This window comes from Nanorana parkeri, unplaced genomic scaffold (genome assembly GCF_000935625.1).
Source record: "Nanorana parkeri isolate BGI_ZX_2015 unplaced genomic scaffold, ASM93562v1 scaffold1765, whole genome shotgun sequence".
NCBI lineage: Eukaryota > Metazoa > Chordata > Amphibia > Anura > Dicroglossidae > Nanorana > Nanorana parkeri.
Window position 1 is genome coordinate 251,400 of NW_017308033.1, and position 22,202 is coordinate 273,601.

At 50.6% G+C, this 22,202-nt stretch overlaps 1 protein-coding gene across 5 annotated transcripts in view; it reads left to right on the forward strand.

The window, feature by feature from the left end:
* The first annotated feature begins 1,308 nt into the window (after positions 1–1,308).
* FAM219A (family with sequence similarity 219 member A) overlaps positions 1,309–22,202 on the forward strand; it is a 38,529-nt gene continuing 17,635 nt past the window's right edge. For 2 of the 5 annotated variants that reach the window (XM_018571475.1, XM_018571476.1), the window contains exons 1-2: positions 1,309–1,413; positions 12,628–12,721. In XM_018571475.1, the coding sequence (XP_018426977.1) occupies positions 1,354–1,413; positions 12,628–12,721 (154 nt within the window). In that variant the 5' untranslated portion in view covers positions 1,309–1,353. Of the gene's footprint in view, positions 1,414–4,722; positions 4,755–12,627; positions 12,722–22,202 lie in introns of those variants that run through there. The other 3 variants (XM_018571478.1, XM_018571479.1, XM_018571477.1) reach the window with 2 other exon arrangements.

Sequence of the window (22,202 nt, forward strand, 5' to 3'; positions counted from 1 at the left end):
TCAGTATACCTTGTACCAGACATGTCTCCCAACACGAGACATACTTCATTCATACTGGCAATATCAGTGCATGCAATACGACACTACCAGATCTCCATATATAAGAGGATGTGAAAGGCATCTGCCTCTCTTCTTCCTCATGTTCAGCAGTCAGTGCAGGCGCTGCCACTATTATCTATCAGTAGCAGATAATGGGAGTAGAAGGCTGTCCAAACCCAAGGACAGAAATGTCATACATTGCAGCTTAACAGTCAGTAGATGTGGCAGCTGCATTCGTTTTCATCTTTCAGGCTAAGAACCTTTTCAGCAATTACAGGAAATTCCTGTTGGTTCTGCAAAAATGCTGTGTCCTTGTCATTTCCTGTGAGCTGAAATCTCAATTAATGGTTTCTTCCTTCTGTGAACTCCTAATTCTCCCCCTTGTACAGGAGATGATCAAAGGCAGACATATTTGAAGCCCAGCCTGGGTGTCAACCATGGCTCCCTCTGTAGATATAGTACAGTGAGTGTTGTCACCCTAGGACAGACAGTGTGTTACTGGCAGGATCACCGGGTGAAAATCAAGGAAAAAACTAATGCAGCCGCCACATCTAAGGATTTGTAAATGCAATATATGACATTGAGGGCCCGTTCACACCAGCCTGCGCACATTATGCAACATACAACGCATGTGCTGCTGGTGTTGTTACAATGTATCAGTTTTTACTTTTTCTTTCTTCTTTTAACTTTATTGAAGGGCCACAAAATGGCATTTATTTAACGCTATGCCGCGACATGTAGCGGTGCCTTGCGCTGCATTTTTACACCAGGTCATGTAGAGCACACTGGGGGGCCTTTTAGCCCTGCCACATCCCAGTGGAAGCTGCAGTATCCTATAGCAACCATAATTAGGAAGGCAGGGCAGGATGCTGGTGGATCATGATTGGCTGCTCTGGTTTCTGCACCCAACTGTCTGTCCCGGGTCCGAGTACCACTCCCCCTCATCCCCATGACAACCGCTGCAAGTGACGTCACCAGCCAGCCACTGCGGCCCCACCTCCTCCTCCCTCAGCTGTCACTGTCGGCCCCGCCCCAGCCCTCCGCTGTCACATCGGCCCCGCCCTCTACTGTGCTGTGTGAGCCGTCCCCGCCCCTTCGAAGTGCTGTCACAGGTAGACCCGCCGATTCCACTTGCTGCGCCCCGCCCGCTCACTGAATACTGACGCTTGTTACCCCGCCACCCTGCCTTCGGAGCTAGCGGAAGAATTGTTGAGTCAGTGCGGAGGGAAGGTGATGAGCTGAGCTCCGCCCCCTACCGCGTCCCGCCCAGGCCCCCGCCTCCTTCCCTTCTTCAGCATCCCGCAGAGCGGCACCATGATGGAGGAGATAGATCGCTTCCAGGTGCCCACCGTCCACTCCGAGATGCAGCCGCTGGTGAGAGCCGCCGCCGTCAACCCCCCTCCTCAGCCCGGGGGAAGGCGGGGATACAGGGGAGGGGGAAACGGGTGTACAGACACAGGGAGGGCAAAGCTGTAGAAATATAGGAACATCGGGGTGGAGGGATAGAGTGGGAATAGAATATAGAGGGGGTGCGGGAATGATATGGGGATATTGGAGGTGCAGGATGTATAGAGAGGGGTATACAGGGGGTAAGAGGATGTATACAGGGAGTAAGAAGATGTATACAGGGGGTAAGAAGATGTATACAGGGGGTAAGAAGATGTATACAGGGGGTACAGGATGTATATAGGGGTAAGAGGATGTATACAGGGGGTAAGAGGATGTATGCAGTGGGTACAGGATGTATACAGGGGGTAAGAGGATGTATACAGGGGGTACAGGATGTATACAGGGGATAAGAGGATGTATGCAGTGGGTACAGGATATATACAGGGGGTAAGAGGATGTATACAGGGGGTAAGAGGATGTATACAGGGGGTAAGAGGATGTATACAGGGGCTAAGAGGATGTATACAGGGGCTAAGAGGATGTATACAGGGGCTAAGAGGATGTATACAGGGGCTAAGAGGATGTATACAGGGGCTAAGAGGATGTATACAGGGGCTAAGAGGATGTATACAGGGGCTAAGAGGATGTATACAGGGGCTAAGAGGATGTATACAGGGGCTAAGAGGGTGTATACAGGGGCTAAGAGGATGTATACAGGGGGTACAGGATGTATACAGGGGTAAGAGGATGTATACAGGGGGTAAGAGGATGTATGCAGTGGGTACAGGATGTATACAGGGGGTAAGAGGATGTATACAGTGGGTACAGGATGTATACAGGGGATAAGAGGATGTATGCAGTGGGTACAGGATATATACAGGGGGTAAGAGGATGTATACAGGGGGTAAGAGGATGTATACATGGGGTAAGAGGATGTATACAGGGGCTAAGAGGATGTATACAGGGGCTAAGAGGATGTATACAGGGGCTAAGAGGATGTATACAGGGGCTAAGAGGATGTATACAGGGGCTAAGAGGATGTATACAGGGGGTACAGGATGTATACAGGGGCTAAGAGGATGTATACAGGGGGTAAGAGGATGTATACAGGGGGTACAGGATGTATACAGGAGATAAGAGGATGTATGCAGGGGGTAAGAGGATGTATGCAGGGGCTAAGAGGATGTATACAGTGGGTACAGGATGTATACAGGAGATAAGAGGATGTATACAGTGGGTACAGGATGTATACAGGGGGTAAGAGGATGTATGCAGTGGGTACAGGATGTATACAGGGGGTAAGAGGATGTATACAGGGGGTACAGGATGTATACAGGGGGTACAGGATGTATACAGGGGGTACAGGATGTATACAGGGGGTAAGAGGATGTATACAGTGGGTACAGGATGTATACAGGGGGTAAGAGGATGTATACAAGGGGTGCAGGATGTATAATGGGGGTTCAGGATGTATACAGGGAGTAAGAGGATGTATACAGGGGGTAAGAGGATGTATACAGGGGGTAAGAGGATGTATACAGTGGGTACAGGATGTATACAGGGGGTAAGAGGATGTATACAAGGGGTGCAGGATGTATAATGGGGGTTCAGGATGTATATAGGGGGTACAGGATGTATAGAGAGGGGTGCTGGGAGTATACAGAGGGGGTACAGGGTGTAAACAGGCTTCTGGAGTTATACAGGAGGAACTATAGGTATACAGGCGGTTTGAAGGCAGTTCAGGAGGTTCATGGGGTAGAGGAAGTATACAGGGGGGTACAGGAAGTATGTAGAAGGTATGCAGAGGGGTAGAAGTATATGTGGGGTACATGAGGTATACAGAGGGGTAGAGGTATAAAGGGGTAAAGGAAGGTATACAGGGGGTACATGAGGTATACAGAGGGGTAGAGGTATAACGGGGTACAGGAAGGTATGTAGAGGTATACATGGGGTACAGGAGGTATACATGGGGTACAGGCGGTATAAAGGGGATGCCAGATGAATAGTAGGGGTTTGAGGATGTTTGCAGGAGATATGGGGGATTTAGGGGGTGCAGGAGAAAGACATTATAAGCAGGAGGGGTGTGGGGGGTGTATTGAGGGGTAGAATGGATGCAGAGAGCATAGATGGGGTACAGGTGTATGGAGAGAGTGACAGGCTTGCACTGAGAGTTACCTGAGGTAGAAGTGGTTTTATGTGTACAAGAATCCTGAGGGATCAATGGATCTTGGGGTACACGAATCCTGGCGTCATACATTGATCTGGGGTACAGGAATCTTGGGAGTGCATAGATCTAGGAGTCTTCAGGCATACATGGATGTAGGAATAAAGGAATCCTGGGGATGTATGGATTTGGGGGTGCAGGAATCCCGGGGATGTATGGATTTGGGGGTGCAGGAATCCTGGGGATGTATGGAACTAGAAGTAAAGGAATCTTTGGAATGTATTGATCTAGGGGTATATAACTCCTGGGGATACTTGGATTTAGGGGTACAAGAATGCTGGCAGATCCATAGATCTAGGGGTACAGGATTCCTGAAATAAGGATTGAGGAGTATAGGAATCCTGAGGGATCCATAGATCTAGGGGTACTGCAATGTAGAGGATGTATGGATCCAGGGGTACAGGGATCTTGGAAATGCATGGATCTAGGGGTACAGGAATCTTGGGAATGTGTGGATCCAGGGGTACAGGAATATTTGGGATGTATGACCTAGGGGTACAGGAATCTTGGGAATGCCTGTACTAGGGGTACAGGAATCCTGGGGGATGTATGACCTAGGGGTACAGGAATCCTGGGGGATGTATGATCTAGGGGTACCGGAATCCTGGGGGATGTATGACCTAGGGGTACCGGAATCCTGGGGGATGTATGACCTAGGGGTACAGGTATCCTTGGGGATGTATGACCTAGGGGTACAGGAATCTTGGGGATCCATGGATCTAGAGGTACAGGAATCTAGGGGATCCATGGATATCGGGGGTTCAGGAGTCCTGGGGATCCATGCTTCCACAGGTGGACCACACGGATGGATGGATTTTAGAGCAGCACATGTCTGATGTAATGCAGCATACTGGGATGTTAGCAGTGAGATGCAGTGCAGGCACCCGGGGCCAGCTTGGTGTCTTGGGGCAGGTCCAGGATGTGGGATGTTAGCAGTGAGGTGTGGTGCTGATGCTGGAACAGCGCTGTGGTGATCGCACGGCATCCTCAGTCAGTGTGGTGCAGGTATTTTGGATGCTGGAACAGTGCCGTGACTGCTCAGCGTCCTGATTTCAGCAGTGAGGAGCGGTGCTGCTTTCCGTGGTGCTGGAATATGGTGCAGGTATTTGGGGTGCCGGGGGCTGGGTTGTGGGTGCTCAGGGTTTTGGGTGGAGTGCATTACGCAGGGTATATTAGCAGTGGGGTGGTATTTGGGATATTGGGGTTCTATTTGCTGGACTGTATGTACTGTACTGTATGTATACTATGAGGTGTGGTGCAGCTATTTGGTGTTCTATTTGTACAGTATATACTGTATAGTATGAGGTGTGGTGCAGCTATTTGGTGTACAGTATATATGGCACATTGGCAGTGAGATTGCTGGTATACGGCTCCGGTATTTGGGACGCCGGTTGCACAATTGTCAGGTTTTAGCAGCGAGGTGTGGTGCAGACACGCAGACAGGCCGGTGAATAGGGACATTGGTTCTGGTTGGATAAGCGGCTGCTGCAGATCCCTTCGGGACGGTTTATTTTGTTTGCACGCTGAGCCCGGATCAGGGGATGACATTGTGTTTTTCTTCCAGAGGGTGGCCGGGGAGGGTGTGGTGTGTGCGCTGAGCCATCGCTAACCCGCTTCCCTTCCAGCTGCACAGGGGTTAAATCCAGGGAGACCGGCTCTTTCTCCTCCATCATAATGGCCGTCTGTGAGTCAGCTGGGCCTACCGATCTAACCTGTGCTTGCAGGGATGTTTACCTACAGTGGTGACGTCATCATGTATATGAGGACTGGGCAGGCTCAGGGATACAGCGAGCTGTTGGGGGACACAGAGGAAGGGATGCATGGATACAGGGGGTGCAGGTTTTCAGGACGCAGGGACATAGGCGGTGCAGGAATATAAATGTCCATGGATAGAGGGGGGGTGCAGGAATAGAGTGGGCTATATATGCATTGATACTGGGGGTGCAGGAATGCAATGGTTCTTCGATCAATGAATACAGGGGGGGGCAGGCTAACAGGGATACAGAAGGTGTAGGGAACTCGGGGTGCAGGAATGTGGGGTGCCGAAGGTGTAGGGAACATGGGGTGCAGTAATGTGGGGTACAGAAGGTGTAGAGAACTTGGGGTGCAGGAATGTGGGGTACAGAAGGTGTAGGGGAACACGGGGCGCAGGAATGTGGGGTACAGAAGGCACAGGGGAACATGGGGTGCAGGAATGTGGGGTACAGAAGGTGTAGGGGAACACGGGGTGCAGGAATGTGGGGTACAGAAGGTGTAGGGGAACATGGGGTGCAGGAATGTGGGGTACAGAAGGCACAGGGGAACATGGGGTGCAGGAATGTGGGGTACAGAAGGTGTAGGGGAACACGGGGTGCAGGAATGTGGGGTACAGAAGGTGTAGGGGAACACGGGGTGCAGGAATGTGGGGTACAGAAGGTGTAGGGGAACACGGGGCGCAGGAATGTGGGGTACAGAAGGCACAGGGGAACACGGGGTGCAGGAATGTGGGGTACAGAAGGCACAGGGGAACATGGGGTGCAGGAATGTGGGGTACAGAAGGTGTAGGGAACATGGGGTGCAGGAATGTGGGGTACATAAGGTGTAGGGAACTCGGGGTGTAGGAATGTGGGGTACAGAAGGTGTAGGGGGATCCCCGGTTTGCCTTCCATACTGTATATTGGACATGCTTGTATGTGCTGATTGGTTCCCAGTGACGGGATGATGCCGCGGGGGGCAGGTTGGCGCTCTGGGATGGTCTGCGTGGTTTCCTCCACCATGGCACTGACATTGGCCGTAGCGTCGTACAGCAGTATCACCCCTCAATCCTCAGCTAGGCGCTCAGGTACTGTAACTCGCCCCCCAATAATTTCAGCCAAATAACTGATGATGACGCGATCCGGTATATATTTATACAGTGCTGGCGGCAAAACAATGTTGACGCGTTTCATTCTGAGTAGAGCTCGCTCTTTAGTGTGAAACGCGTCAGCTTTCTTCTTCTTCTGCTGGCTGCATGTTCCCGTACTGATCCAATAAAGTGATTTGTATCTCACCCTGGACCCGGTGTTGTGTTGGGTTGGGGTGTATTGGCTGTAGAGTTGTCGGCGATGGGGCCGGACGCGGCGGTGTCGGGTGGAAATGTCTCGCTGGTTGTGTGGCTGCAGGAAGCTGCTCCTTCCATTCCTCCTCCTGCATGCGTCTTGTGACATTGTAGTCCCGCTGATAAACGCAGAGGACGAATGTGTCTTCTGTCATGTGACTGTCATCAATGTGTGTGAAGGATACAGATTACCATTCTGCTGCATAGATTGCAATCCAAGAAAGGGGGATGTGGGGCAGCCATATGTGCTGCAGGCAGGAGGAAGCATTTCCTCAGTCTCCCCTCCCCCAGTGATCAGACTGCTGCAGGCAGGAGGAAGCATTTCCAAAGTCACCCCCTGCCCCAGCGATCAGACTGCTGCAGGAAGGAGGAAGCATTTTCTCAGTCTCCCCTCCCCCAGTGATCAGTCTGCTGCAGGCAGGAGGAAGCATTTCCTCAGTCTCACCTCCTCCTGCCATTTTCTGCTCTCTGAGGCCTTCGTTTCATCGGGTGAGAATGCTATGCCCAGGAGTCATGTCTGGTGGGAGTGATGATATAAGGTTGATTTTTGCAGTAATTTCAATAGAGTTTATTGATAATAAAAGGTAAAATTTAGCGCTGTGTGACCAGATGATGTGGGGTGGGGTGGGGTGGGGGGGGGCTGACAACACAGGAGCTGCATTTGAAGATGGGAACAAAGCGTTGTCAGCCTTCATGGCAGGATCACCAAGGACTGGTTTGATCTAGGTCACTGCTGCTCTCTCTGCTAGTGTGGGGTGACTCGTCTTGTCTCCGCCCCCTCCTGTAATAAAGACCGCTCACTGCTGCTCTCTTCTTGTGCGGGTGACTGGTCTTGTCTCCGCCCCCTCCTGTAATAAAGACTGCTCACTGCTGCTCCCTTCTTGTGCGGGGTGACTGCTCTTGTATCCGCCCCCTCCTGTTATAAAGACTGCTCACTGCTGCTCCCTTCTTGTGCGGGGTGACTGCTCTTGTCTCCGCCCCCTCCTGTATTAAAGACTGCTCACTGCTGCTCTCTTCTTGTGCGGGGGGACTGCTCTTGTCTCCGCCCCCTCCTGTATTAAAGACTGCTCACTGCTGCTCTCTTTCCTTGTGCGGGGTGACTGCTCTTGTCTCCGCCCCCTCCTGTAGTGGGTGGGGCCTGCTTGCATCCTCCCACAGTTCTGTTCTCTATGTACAGCACAGCGATGATGTCACAGCTACTTTTACAAGGTGCATTTCTATCCCTTCTGCCTCTTATGTACATGGGCAGCGTTAAAGCTTTCGGATCAGATGCGGTCATCTCCATGGGTGATGACTGTACAATGAGGACGTTTGCGGTCGGTTTGGCCGCGCTGCGTCTTCCTCCGTTCATCTTGTTTACATCTAAATCTTTGCTGTGTCTCTCAGACACACATGCCTCATAAGAGCTGGAATCCGCCGCCGTCAATATTTCATGAGCACTGCGTGTCCCCGGATCCGCCGCGTCCCTGGATCCGCCGCGTCCCCCGAGAAGCCATCGGCAATTAGAGGAAGGAATCTGGAGCAACGCGTCCCCAGATGTCGTGTGTTGGGGAGCCGGTCACAGGCCACCGATCAAGGCCGCCGCCCCCCGGGTTCTATATGACGGAACTAGAAGATGGTCTCTGTGTATTGACGGCAAACAAATCCAATCATGTGATCAATTCATAAACCAGGAAAAGGGTCCATTGTATCAGAGGAACCTGATCTCTTCCCCTTCAGTCTTCTATCTGACCTCCGTCCTTCCCTTCAGTCTTCTATCTGACCTCCGTCCTTCCCTTCAGGCTTCTATCTGACCTCCGTCCTTCCCTTCAGTCTTCTATCTCCCCTCCCTCCTCCCCTTCAGTCTTCTATCTGACCTCCGTCCTTCCCTTCAGTTTTCTATCTGACCTCCGTCCTTCCCTTCAGTTTTCTATCTGACCTCCGTCCTTCCCTTCAGTCTTTTATCTGACCTCCAGCTTCCCTTTCAGTCTCCTATCTGACCTCCCTCATTCCCTTCAGTCTCCTATCTGACCTCCGTCCTTCCCTTCAGTCTCCTATCTGACCTCCGTCCTTCTCTTCAGTCTTTTATCTGACCTCCAGCTTCCCTTTCAGTCTTCTATCTGACCTCCGTCCTTCCCTTCAGTCTACCATCTGACCTCCGTCCTCCCCTTCAGTCTTCACTCTCTGCTCTCTCTCTCTCCTAAGAAACTCTCTCTGCTCTCTCTCCCCTAAGACACTCTCTCTGCTCTCTCTCCAAAGAAACCCTCTCTGCTCTCTCTCTCCTAAGAAACCCTCTCTGCTCTCTCTCTCCTAAGAAACCCTCTCTGCTCTCTCTCCCCTAAGAAACCCTCTTCATTCTGAATGAAGATTTCTCTCGTTCACCCCAGCAGGCTGAATGGAAGACGCCACGCGATTCCCCTCTTTATGATGAACAACATTGGATGGAGGAATCTCTAGTGATGGCTGTTGTATTTTAATAGATCGCCCCCCCCCTTGTAATTTACCTCCTTCAGATTACTGCCTCCATCTTTGGGGACCCCTGTAACTTGCCCCCTTCAAATACTCCCTCCAATGTAGGGATCCCCTATATCTTACCTCCTCCAACTTCTTGCCTCCATTTTAGGGACTCTGTGCAACTTGCCTCCTCCAAATTTCTGCGTCCATCTTTAGGGATCCCCTATATCTTACTTCCTCCAACTTCAGGAACCCTTGTATCATACCTTCTCCAAATTCCTACCTCCATTTTTTGGACTCCATATAACTTACCCCCTCCAAATTCCTGCCTCACTTTTTAGGGACCCCCTGTAACTTTCCTCCTCCTACTTCCTGCCACAGTCTTTGGGGACCCCCTGTACCTTACCTCCTCCTACTTCCTGCCACAGTCTTTGGGGACTCGGGGATGTACAGTGTTACCTTCGGCCTGGACAAAGTATTGAAATAAACCAGCAATGTGCAGCACCAGTTCCTGCAGACCGTACTAACTGGTTGAGGCTGGCCCATTGCAGGGACTATGGCTTCCCTGGAGACCCCCATCAGTGGGTTGGGTATAGGACCCGGCAAAAGGCATCAATCTGTCTATTGATTGGTCGATGATTCTACCCTTCTGTCCGTGTAGAGAACTCTATAGTAAGCGGCTCTGTAGGCTCCTCGTAGCGGAGGACTTGCTCATTTGTAGTTCTGAAGTCTCTCTCACCTCTGGATAGAACGGGCCGGTTTGATGTGTTTGGCCTCCTGTAAAGCTCTGCAGATCTCTGATTACTGTTGTCGGGAGTTTTGTGATGTTTATCGCAGATATTCCAGAGCCGGGAGGAGAAGATAACTGATGATGTGAGAGCGCCGGGGACATAGAAGGCTGCCTGGCCTGCTCAAGGTTATCCAGATATGAAGGTCGTTGTCCGGGGCTGGAGGGGCTCTCCTATTCCGTGTACATAGATGTGGACATGTGTGTGTTGTACTATTCACCTCCCTCCACCATGGCTTTGTTTTTTCTTTAACCTTTTACCTGACTGTCTGCAGACCTCTATTTATCCCAAATCTACTTACTGCTGACGGACCCCCCTACAGTACCTCCCCCAGACGTCTCTTCCATACATTACCTTCTTCATTATATCTTCTAACATTACTATTCCATTTTCCTTCTGCTAGTATGAGGCCACGTCCTCTTCATCTTGGTTTTAAATCCTGTCCTTCGTTACATGTCTGGTTCCTCCATTCTCTTTCTTGTATATTTTTGTTGCCTCGTCTCATCGCCTGATAGGACTCGTTCTATCTTATTAATATATCTTTGTAAGTGAGGTCTCCAGAACCGGGCGCAGTATTCTCACTAAGTCTCTATTATAGGACCAGGACCTCCTTCCTCTTGCTGGGGACCCTCCAGTGTTGCACCGCATAATTCATGTTTCCTTTTGTTCTTCCACCTCCCCTTCTTCCTGTGCCCATCTTCCTTCTCTTCCTTCGCCGTTCCTTTTCCCATCTCTCCCTCTCTCCCTTTACCCAGCTCCCATCTCCCTGCCCTTTTCCCTTGTCTTCCCTTACCCCTGTCCTCTTTCTGTCTCTCTCCCAGGCATCTTTCCTTCTTTCCCCCTCCTTTCTTTTCCTGTCTCTCCCCCTCTCTCTGCCCTATTTCCATTCCCTCCCGTCTGCCTTTTTTCCCCAGCTCCCCCCTCTCCCTGCCCTTTTCCAGTCTCTTCCCCCTCTCCCTGCCCTTTTCCAGTCTCTTCCCCCTCTCCCTGCCCTTTTCCCTTCTCTCCCCCTCTCCCTGCCCTTTTTCAATCTCTCCCTCTCTCTCTGCCCTTTTCCCTTCTCTCCCCCTCTCCCTGCCCTTTTCCAGTCTCCTCCTTCTCTCCCTGCCCTTTTCCAGTCTCTTCCTCCTCTCCCTGCCCTTTTCCAGTCTCTTCCCCCTCTCCCTGCCCTTTTCCAGTCTCTTCCCCCTCTCCCTGCCCTTTTCCAGTCTCTTCCCCCTCTCCCTGCCCTTTTCCCTTCTCTCCCCCGCTCCCTGCCCTTTTTCAATCTCTCCCTCTCTCTCTGCCCTTTTCCCATCTCTCCCCCTCTCCCTGCCCTTTTCCAGTCTCCTCCTTCTCTCCCTGCCCTTTTCCAGTCTCTTCCTCCTCTCCCTGCCCTTTTCCAGTCTCTTCCCCCTCTCCCTGCCCTTTTCCAGTCTCTTCCCCCTCTCCCTGCCCTTTTCCAGTCTCTTCCCCCTCTCCCTGCCCTTTTCCAGTCTCTTCCCCCTCTCCCTGCCCTTTTCCAGTCTCTTCCCCCTCTCCCTGCCCTTTTCCAGTCTCTTCCCCCTCTCCCTAGTCCGCTACGGCAGCCATTCGTCTTCCACGGTTGGACTGTGTATGATGGAAGCCGATTTTATCTGCGTGCTTTGGGTTTCGGCTCTTTGTACTGCGCGCTGGACTGTGTTGTGTGCGGATTACAATCAATGGGTTGTCGGAGTGTGACGCTGCACAGGAGGTTCAGACGTCCCTTATTCCGTAGATAATGAGGATCACAATGCTGATATCACCCGGCCAGGAAGCGGAGCGCGTGGGGGGGCGCTCCACTAGAGCCAAACACTGCAGCTGTGTGAGAGTAGAATCTTGCTTTAACCACCATGATAATACCGTGCTGCATTGTGAACTGTGCGACTTCCATCAGTAACATCCTGAGTGCCACAATTACCCCCCATGTCAGGGTCACTATGGGGTAATCCGTCTGTAACCCCAAACATGAGGAATTCCAATACTATTCCTGAAACCTGAATACACCTCACTGATAACCGCCATCGAATGGCCGCAGGTACAAGATCCCAGAACACAGTGCGAGAGACGTCATTAACCAGAGACAGATTATCATTGTTTCCTCTATTTATATAGCTCTGACCTATACCGCAGCGCTGTACAGAGGACACTGAGCCAGTCACATCAGTCTCTGTACAGAGGAGCTTACACTCTAATGTCCCCTCCCTCACAGTCACATCAGTCTCTGTAAAGAGGAGCTTACACTCTAATGCCCCCCCACATTCACACACTATCATCCTCACAACTAACGATCCCACGCAGTCCACTTTGATTCTATTCGATCCTTTCATGGAAGTGACTCAAAAATGCGTAAAATAAAATGTCACATTGTTGTCTCATAAATCGGCTCCGTTCTCTTGACCTGACTGTCAGTCTATTGTAGAGAAAAGCATGCGCGGGTATACAGACCCCAAAGCTGGAAGCTTGACGTGTTTTGCACATAATGCTCACTCACAAGGACTTCTGTCTAGGCCCATTGTGCGAAACGCGTCAAGGTTTCTACACCTGATGTCTGGTTACCTTTCCTCTACAATAGATTTATGGTCAGTCGAGAGAACAGAGCGGTTTTGTTGGCTGGATGCCGCTAGCCTACAAAGTCTTATTATAAAATAAACAGTTTGTCTTTTTGTGTCTCTCAGGATCCGGCAGCAGCTGCCATTGCAGACGGAGACTGCGACATCCGAGAGGGAGAGTCCATGAACTACAAACCTTCCCCGCTGCAAGTCAAACTAGGTAGGTGGATGGTGGAGATGGTGGGGGTCACGTTGGAGGGGTGGAGCCATCGTTGGTCCAAGGCTGGGCTGGAATGGGGGATTTAAAGGATTAGTGTGTGGTTGGGCCCCATCCTCGGGGGGGGCCCTCCTCAGCATTTCTAAAAGGGTACGGGCACTAGAAGAACCCTTTTTATCTTTTATAAAGTCAGAACTTCATTCTTTAGCAGGATTTTCATGAGATGGGGGGCCCTGTATGACTTTTGTTTGCCTGATAAAGGGACCAGACAGGTATGACTATGGGGTATGTAGGATTAGGATGGGGGGCGTGCATGACTATGGGGTATGTAGGATTGGGATATGGGGCGTGTATGACTATGGGGTATGTAGGATTAGGATGGGGGGCCGTGTATGACTATGGGGTATGTAGGATTAGGATGGGGGCTGTGTATGACTATGGGGTATGAAGGATTAGGATGGGGGGCTGTGTATGACTATGGGGTATGAAGGATTAGGATGGGGGGCTGTGTATGACTATGGGGTATGAAGGATTAGGATGGGGGGCTGTGTATGACTATGGGGTATGAAGGATTAGGATGGGGGGCTGTGTATGACTATGGGGTATGAAGGATTAGGATGGGGGGCTGTGTATGACTATGGGGTATGAAGGATTAGGATGGGGGGCTGTGTATGACTATGGGGTATGAAGGATTAGGATGGGGGGCTGTGTATGACTATGGGGTATGAAGGATTAGGATGGGGGGCTGTGTATGACTATGGGGTATGAAGGATTAGGATGGGGGGCTGTGTATGACTATGGGGTATGAAGGATTAGGATGGGGGGCTGTGTATGACTATGGGGTATGAAGGATTAGGATGGGGGGCTGTGTATGACTATGGGGTATGAAGGATTAGGATGGGGGGCTGTGTATGACTATGGGGTATGAAGGATTAGGATGGGGGGCTGTGTATGACTATGGGGTATGAAGGATTAGGATGGGGGGCTGTGTATGACTATGGGGTATGAAGGATTAGGATGGGGGGCTGTGTATGACTATGGGGTATGAAGGATTAGGATGGGGGGCTGTGTATGACTATGGGGTATGAAGGATTAGGATGGGGGGCTGTGTATGACTATGGGGTATGAAGGATTAGGATGGGGGGCTGTGTATGACTATGGGGTATGAAGGATTAGGATGGGGGGCTGTGTATGACTATGGGGTATGAAGGATTAGGATGGGGGGCTGTGTATGACTATGGGGTATGAAGGATTAGGATGGGGGGCTGTGTATGACTATGGGGTATGAAGGATTAGGATGGGGGGCTGTGTATGACTATGGGGTATGAAGGATTAGGATGGGGGGCTGTGTATGACTATGGGGTATGAAGGATTAGGATGGGGGGCTGTGTATGACTATGGGGTATGAAGGATTAGGATGGGGGGCTGTGTATGACTATGGGGTATGAAGGATTAGGATGGGGGGCTGTGTATGACTATGGGGTATGAAGGATTAGGATGGGGGGCTGTGTATGACTATGGGGTATGAAGGATTAGGATGGGGGGCTGTGTATGACTATGGGGTATGAAGGATTAGGATGGGGGGCTGTGTATGACTATGGGGTATGAAGGATTAGGATGGGGGGCTGTGTATGACTATGGGGTATGAAGGATTAGGATGGGGGGCTGTGTATGACTATGGGGTATGAAGGATTAGGATGGGGGGCTGTGTATGACTATGGGGTATGAAGGATTAGGATGGGGGGCTGTGTATGACTATGGGGTATGAAGGATTAGGATGGGGGGCTGTGTATGACTATGGGGTATGAAGGATTAGGATGGGGGGCTGTGTATGACTATGGGGTATGAAGGATTAGGATGGGGGGCTGTGTATGACTATGGGGTATGAAGGATTAGGATGGGGGGCTGTGTATGACTATGGGGTATGAAGGATTAGGATGGGGGGCTGTGTATGACTATGGGGTATGAAGGATTAGGATGGGGGGCTGTGTATGACTATGGGGTATGAAGGATTAGGATGGGGGGCTGTGTATGACTATGGGGTATGAAGGATTAGGATGGGGGGCTGTGTATGACTATGGGGTATGAAGGATTAGGATGGGGGGCTGTGTATGACTATGGGGTATGAAGGATTAGGATGGGGGGCTGTGTATGACTATGGGGTATGAAGGATTAGGATGGGGGGCTGTGTATGACTATGGGGTATGAAGGATTAGGATGGGGGGCTGTGTATGACTATGGGGTATGAAGGATTAGGATGGGGGGCTGTGTATGACTATGGGGTATGAAGGATTAGGATGGGGGGCTGTGTATGACTATGGGGTATGAAGGATTAGGATGGGGGGCTGTGTATGACTATGGGGTATGAAGGATTAGGATGGGGGGCTGTGTATGACTATGGGGTATGAAGGATTAGGATGGGGGGCTGTGTATGACTATGGGGTATGAAGGATTAGGATGGGGGGCTGTGTATGACTATGGGGTATGTAGGATTGGGATGGGGGGCTGTGTATGACTATGGGATATGTAGGATTAGGATGACCTCTGTTGTATTTGACCAGTTTGTTTTATCTCAGCGGTTCCTATGGACAGCAAAGGTCCATACCTATAATGACAATCAGAATTCTGTTACAGAAACACGTCTTACATTTCATCATGGAAACACACGTCAGCCTCCATTGTAAGAACAATCATTCTGGAGGAGGGCAAAGCGGCTGGTTAGTCATCAGAGAACTAAAAGTGTTTACATGTCGCCACCGGTACAATACGGTGTCACTGGCGGGTGAGTCACAGGACGGGGACAGGAAGTGAGCCCCTTAAAGTGGACCTGTCACTAACTCTGCAAGTCTCCATGAATAAATCCCGACCTGTCACAATGTCCACCAACAGAACCACTTCTCAGACAAGCTCCACCTCTTATCATTAGACGCCCTCGAGCTCCAGTCAGTGACTCTGCCCAGGCTGAGATGATGTCATCAGTCTGCTGCAGGCAGGAGGAAGCATTTCCTCAGTCTACTCTTCCGCAGTGATCAGTCTGCTGCAGGCAGGAAGAATCATTTATTCATGTATCCCCTCCCCCAGTGATCAGACTGTAACTTTGTATGCAGTTGTTGGAACATTCATGGCATGGCTGGCAGTGCACTGGTCTGGGTTATGATGCAGTCATTGGTGTGTTCATGGCATGATGGCAGTGCACTGGTCTGGGCTATGATGCAGTCATTGGTGTGTTCATGGCATGATGGCAGTGCACTGGTCTGGGCTATGATGCAGTCATTGGTATGTTCGTGGCACGGTTGGCACTGCATTGGTCTGGGCTATGATGCAGTCATTGGTATGTTCATGGCACGGTTGGCACTGCACTGGTCCGGGCTATGATGCAGTCATTGGTATGTTCGTGTCACGGTTGGCACTGCATTGGTCTGGGCTATGATGCAGTGAGTCATTGGTATGTTCGTGGCATGGTTGGCACTGCACTGGTCTGGGCTATGATGCAGTCATTGGTATGTTCATGGCATGGTTGGCACTGCACTGGTCTGGGCTATGATGCAGTCATTGGTGTGTTCATGGCATGGTTGGCACTGCACTGGTCCAGGCTATGATGCAGTCATTGGTATGTTCGTGGCACGGTTGGCACTGCATTGGTCTGGGCTATGATGCAGTCATTGGTATGTTCGTGGCATGGTTGGCACTGCACTGGTCTGGGTTATGATGCAGTCATTGGTATGTTCATGGCATGGTTGGCACTGCACTGGTCTGGGCTATGATGCAGTCATTGGTATGTTCATGGCACGATGGCAGTGCACTGGTCTGGGCTATGATGCAGTCATTGGTATGTTCATGGCATGGTTGGCACTGCACTGGTCTGGGCTATGATGCAGTCATTGGTATGTTCATGGCACGATGGCAGTGCACTGGTCTGGGCTATGATGCAGTCATTGGTATGTTCATGGCACGATGGCAGTGCACTGGTCTGGGCTATGATGCAGTCATTGGTATGTTCATGGCATGGTTGGCACTGCATTGGTCTGGGCTATGATGCAGTCATTGGTATGTTCGTGGCACGGTTGGCACTGCATTGGTCTGGGCTATGATGCAGTCATTGGTATGTTGATGGCACGGTTGGCACTGCACTGGTCTGGGCTATGATGTAGTCATTGGTATGTTCATGGCACGATGGCAGTGCACTGGTCTGGGCTATGATGCAGTCATTGGTATGTTCATGGCACGATGGCAGTGCACTGGTCTGGGCTATGATGCAGTCATTGGTATGTTCATGGCATGGTTGGCACTGCATTGGTCTGGGCTATGATGCAGTCATTGGTATGTTCATGGCACGGTTGGCACTGCACTGGTTTTGCACCGTGTATTATTATATATGTGCTCTGTGTCCTCCTCCTCTTTCACTCATCACTCTCCTCGTCCACATCACTGACCCTCTTGACTCTCTTCCAGCTCGTTTCCCTTTCTACAAAGTGTTCCATAATCTGCACTCAGACACACGGCCGCCGTCTCCTCCGCCGCCGCGTCACACTGACCGCCTTGTCTCATCCTGCCCGGTGATTACACTTCCACAGAGCACCAGCCATCATTACCTCCATGAGGGATGCTCTTCCCGTTCGACTGGTGACCGATCCCTGCTCAGCTCATTACCCGTCCAACGCGCAAAACTGACAGCGAAGCCCCCCGGGGACTGACTATGTGAGAGAGCTGCGAGGTGCCGAGGAGACTGAGGCTGTGCTAGACGTGTCAGGGGGAATAAATTGGAGGCCGCGTACCCCAGGACAGCTCATCACCAAACCGCACACATCTGCCCCTGTAGGCCGCACGGAGATCCATCTCTACTGAAAGTTCTGAAAATGGCCGCCCTGTCCTCCTGCCCTCTGTGACTGGTCCTTGTTGTGCCATAAAAAGATGCTTCCCGCTCTCATTTTACTTACGGCATTCCATGCAGCTGTGACTCGCTGTGTGGAGAAGATCCGGCAGCAGCAGAAAGGCTCACAGAAGTCCACAGAGGGGAAGAATAATTCCATTGTGTCCAGTTGTGGCCTACAACACCCCCGCGGGCTTGCTGTTGTCACTGGCGGGAAATGGGAAACATTCTCCCAAACGCCGTGTCCAAGAAATAAATTGGGTCAGTGGCAGACATGTTGGTAGAGCGTTGGGCCCAAAGTAGGAACGCCAGGGCTTAAATCCAAAACTTGGAGGCAACTCTCTGTGGACCTCGTGATCTCCAGAGTAGTCTAAAGCCTGTGAAAAGGATGAGATGCCACAGATCTAATGCGAGTACACTAAAACTTTATCGCACACAACAGAAGTTCAGAAGAGATTGCCAACACATTTCGGGAGATTAATAATCCCCCTTCTTCAGGGTTTAGATGATGGGAGTAAATGAGGACAATAGTGGACAACAAATTGCTAAATAAAAGGCTAAAAATATAGTTGTTCAGGTGGCTGGTCCTGTATGTGCTGTGTCAGGCCGGCTATAACCTGAACACAAGATGTCACGATGTCAGGCGGATAGGGGCAACCACGGGGTCCTGGTGTTCCAACCTGAGTGCATGGAGGAGGAACAGAATATGGAGGGACGCTGGGTGCAGATAAGTCTTGAAGGACACTGGGTTCTGCTTCAGGCAGATGTGTTGCTCGCTATCTCTCTCCTTACATTTCTGGCTCTCTCTCTCCTGGCTCCCCTCGCTCATCCTGCTGTCTCTCCTCACTCTCTCCTGGCTGTCTCTCCTCACTCTCTCCTGGCTGTCTCTCCTCACTCTCTCCTGGCTGTCTCTTCAAACTCGGTCTCCCTGGCTGTCTCTCCTCGCTCATTCTCCTGTCTCTCCTCGCTCATTCTCCTGTCTCTCCTCGCTCATTCGCCTGTCTCTCCTCGCTCATTCGCCTCTCTCTCCTCGCTCATTCGCCTCTCTCTCCTGGCTGTCTCTTCTCACTCGGTCTCCCTGGCTGTCCACTCTCTCTCTTCATGTGGCCCCCATAGAATAAGAAAATGTGCCCAGTGGCCCCCAGGTCAATTGAGTATGAGCCCCCTGATCTAAGCCTTGACAAAGGGGAATGTTTGAGTTCCCAACGCGTTGGCTTTATCCTCTGACCTCTCATGTGCAATAATGATTTACTGGAGGTAATCCACAGCAAACATCGCTCAAATTCCAGAACCGGCTTGCATTGTCATTGGATCCCAGACGCAGGCAAACAAGCGCGCCGTCACCTATAGCAACCAAATCCAGGAATAGCTGTTCTCCAAGGGTCTTCACCGAAGATAAAAATCTATATTTATGGAGCAAATGCATACTGTTAGTTCCTCCCCACCCATATGCTCAACCTTCTAACGCGTTCCACCATTCCGGCTTACTCCTAGAGAGCTGGATTTATGGGACTCGCATTGGATTGGTCATACATTTCATATACTTCAGAAAATAAATCGGACATAGTCACAGGATTGCAATATATCCTTTTACTGAGTTTTATGATTGCTCTTCAGTTCTCTTGTCAGTCCAGCAAGCTTTAAGTAGATGGAAATCCCAACCAGATGTTGCAATTTCAATCAGTAGTGATCGCTCTGTGTTTGCTCAGTACTGCGAAGGATCGGTAAATATTTAACATATCTACCAATTCTGAAGCTCCGCCTCCTCACTAGTTTTCCACCCCACTCGACCACCCCACGGCTTTCTCCTGCCCACAGGGAGCCAGCAGTTGGATCAGCTCTGTGTCCCCTCTGATCCCCACTGCCTCTGCCAACACAGGCAAGGGAGAGCAGCAGGGATCCGAGGGGACGCAGACTGAAGCTTGTATCCGGTGCCCAGTGGGCACTATGAGCATTTTGCCCATAGTACTATTTTCAGCCAAAGTGTTTCGTCGGCCAAAATTTCAGAGCATCCCTAATTCAGTGAAATGGCACCACACTGCGGCACACGCGTTGCAGTAACGTGACAAACGCCTTACAGTAATGCAACAATATAAATGGGCCCTCTGGGTTTAATCAGATGATAAATTCTCACATACACTGTATTACCAAAAGTATTGGGATGCCTTTACAAGCACATGAACTCTGTGCGGCCAAAATGTCTTGGTGTGCTAATGTATTAAGCGTTCCCTTCACTGGAACTAAGGGGCGGAGCCCAACCCCAGAAAAACAACCCCCCCCCCCAAAGGCCCAATACTTTTGGCAATATAGTGTGTAGGTCTTGCCTTGTTGATACGGGAGCGCACGCAGTACCTTTTATATTGGCCATTTTTTATTTTACTGATGGCTCGCTCTCATCTTGTGCGTTGATCTGAGTTGGACAGCGCAGGCACAACGCAAGGACACAGCAAATACTATTGCGGACTATGTGCCCAGTTCACACCAAAGGAAAAAAAATTCAAGCATTGCACTACACACACATTATGTGCACAGGAACGCATGCTGTGTGGTATGAAGGAGCCCTGACAGGTTCTCTTTAAATTTCACCAGCATATCCAATGTGCAGCACTGCCAGGATTAAGATGGTCTTTTCCTCCCAGACAGCAGCGCAATGATCGGGCCGCTAAGTAAGATGTGAATAATTAGTTTTAAATCCTGTGTTCTACGTCTCTGTCCCCCTCCCCCGGTGTCGGGGAAAAGATTGATCTGAGGGTGCAGGCAGAAGGCTCTGATAAATCTTGTTTACAGCGTTATTTGCATTAATCGATTAGGATTCAGGCCCATCCTCAGCTGGCGAGTCCTGCCATGAATAATGGACACCCCTCCCCCCCTCGCTTTTAGAGGCAATTTACCTCCTGCTGTGATGTCTCAGCTGCTTCCATTGTATGGGAACATCACATTCCCAATATTTATAGATTGATTACCCCAGCTTGAGTTGCTGTTGTACCCCACTGGGAACAACAGCAACTCAGCCAGGAAGTGGTAGGCCACGTAAAAGGACAGAGCGGGGTCAGCGCATGCTGGATTCCCCCTTCCCCGCTCAGATCCGCCAGCGCTGACTGGCGGAACGGACGGGGGAGGGGGCGCGTACAGCTGGCTCTGCCTCTAGATAGGCAGAGCCAGCTGTCACTCACGCAGCTGGGCGGATCTCAACATCGATGTCGGGATCCGCTGCAGCATCTAAGTATACCACGAGCAGTAGCTCGCGGTATACTGAGCTTAGGGTAACGGGAGGACGCTAGTTTGTGTCCTCCCGTTACCCTAAGGAGAACTATGGGGAAAAGCCCTGACCCCATAGTTCTCCTTTTAAGGCATCAGCACACCAAGACATTTGGGACAATTTCATGCTCCCAACTTTGTGGAAGGAGTTTGGGGGCGGCCCCTTCCTGTTCCACCATGACTGTGCACCAGTGCACAAAGCAAGGTCCATAAAGACATGGATGGGGGAGTTTGGGGTGGAGGAACGTGACTGGCCGCACAGAGTCCTGGCCTCAACCCCATAGAACACCTTTGGGATGAATTAGAGGCGGAGACCGCGAGCCCCTCCCCCAACATCAGTACCTGACCTCACAAATGGTCCAACATTCCCATAGACACTCCTAAACCTTGTGGACGCCTTCCCAGAAGAGGCGGAGCTGTTATAGCGGCAAAGGGCGGAGCCAACCCAATACTGAACCCTACGGACTAAGACTGGGATGCCATTAAAGTTCATGTGCGTGTAAACTTTTGGTAATATAGTGTATATAAAATATAAGGAACTGAACAAAATGGTGCGTACAGGAAAATATTGGACAATGTAACTTCTGTACTGTTACATGTATTACATTCACATTACTCTGGCTATAGATGGTGTATAGCGGGAGTATTGGGCCGGGATAAATCAGATGATGTAATCGGACTTGTAGGCTTTGTATCTCGGCCCAAAGCCGTCTTTAGATTCCATGTCAGGGCTACATGCGTGATCTTTTCGGCAAATGAGAGATTACAGCTGCAGATTGTTCTGATAATCGGCATTAAAACCCAAATGAAGCAGTAAATGCGTTTCCATGTTCTGCGCCTCCGTCCTGATGGGCGTGGAGCTGACGTCTCTATGGAACTATTTTTATGCCGTTTTTGTGTGCCGGATTCCTATTAACGGAAATGTCAGCGAGAGGCGAGATTGACGCGTGTAAAGGTCAAAAAAATTATTTCAGCCGACACAATGGACGTTCCGTGATTGACACGGGGAAAAAGATCCCGCTAGATTAGGCCGTAGTATGGAATGAGAATAAGATTCGAGGATTGCTGCGTCCGTTCAGGGGATGCCGTGCTGTGTTATTAGATCGTATTACTGAGAATATAGAATACAGGCTATTCACTACAGACCAGCAAGATCAACACCATGCAGCCTATCCATTCACTACAGACCAGCAAGATCAACACCATGCAGCCTATCCATTCACTACAGACCAGCAACATCAACACCATGCAGCCTATCCATTCACTACAGACCAGCAAGATCAACACCATGCAGCCTATCCATTCACTACAGACCAGCAACATCAACACCATGCAGCCTATCCATTCACTAAAGAC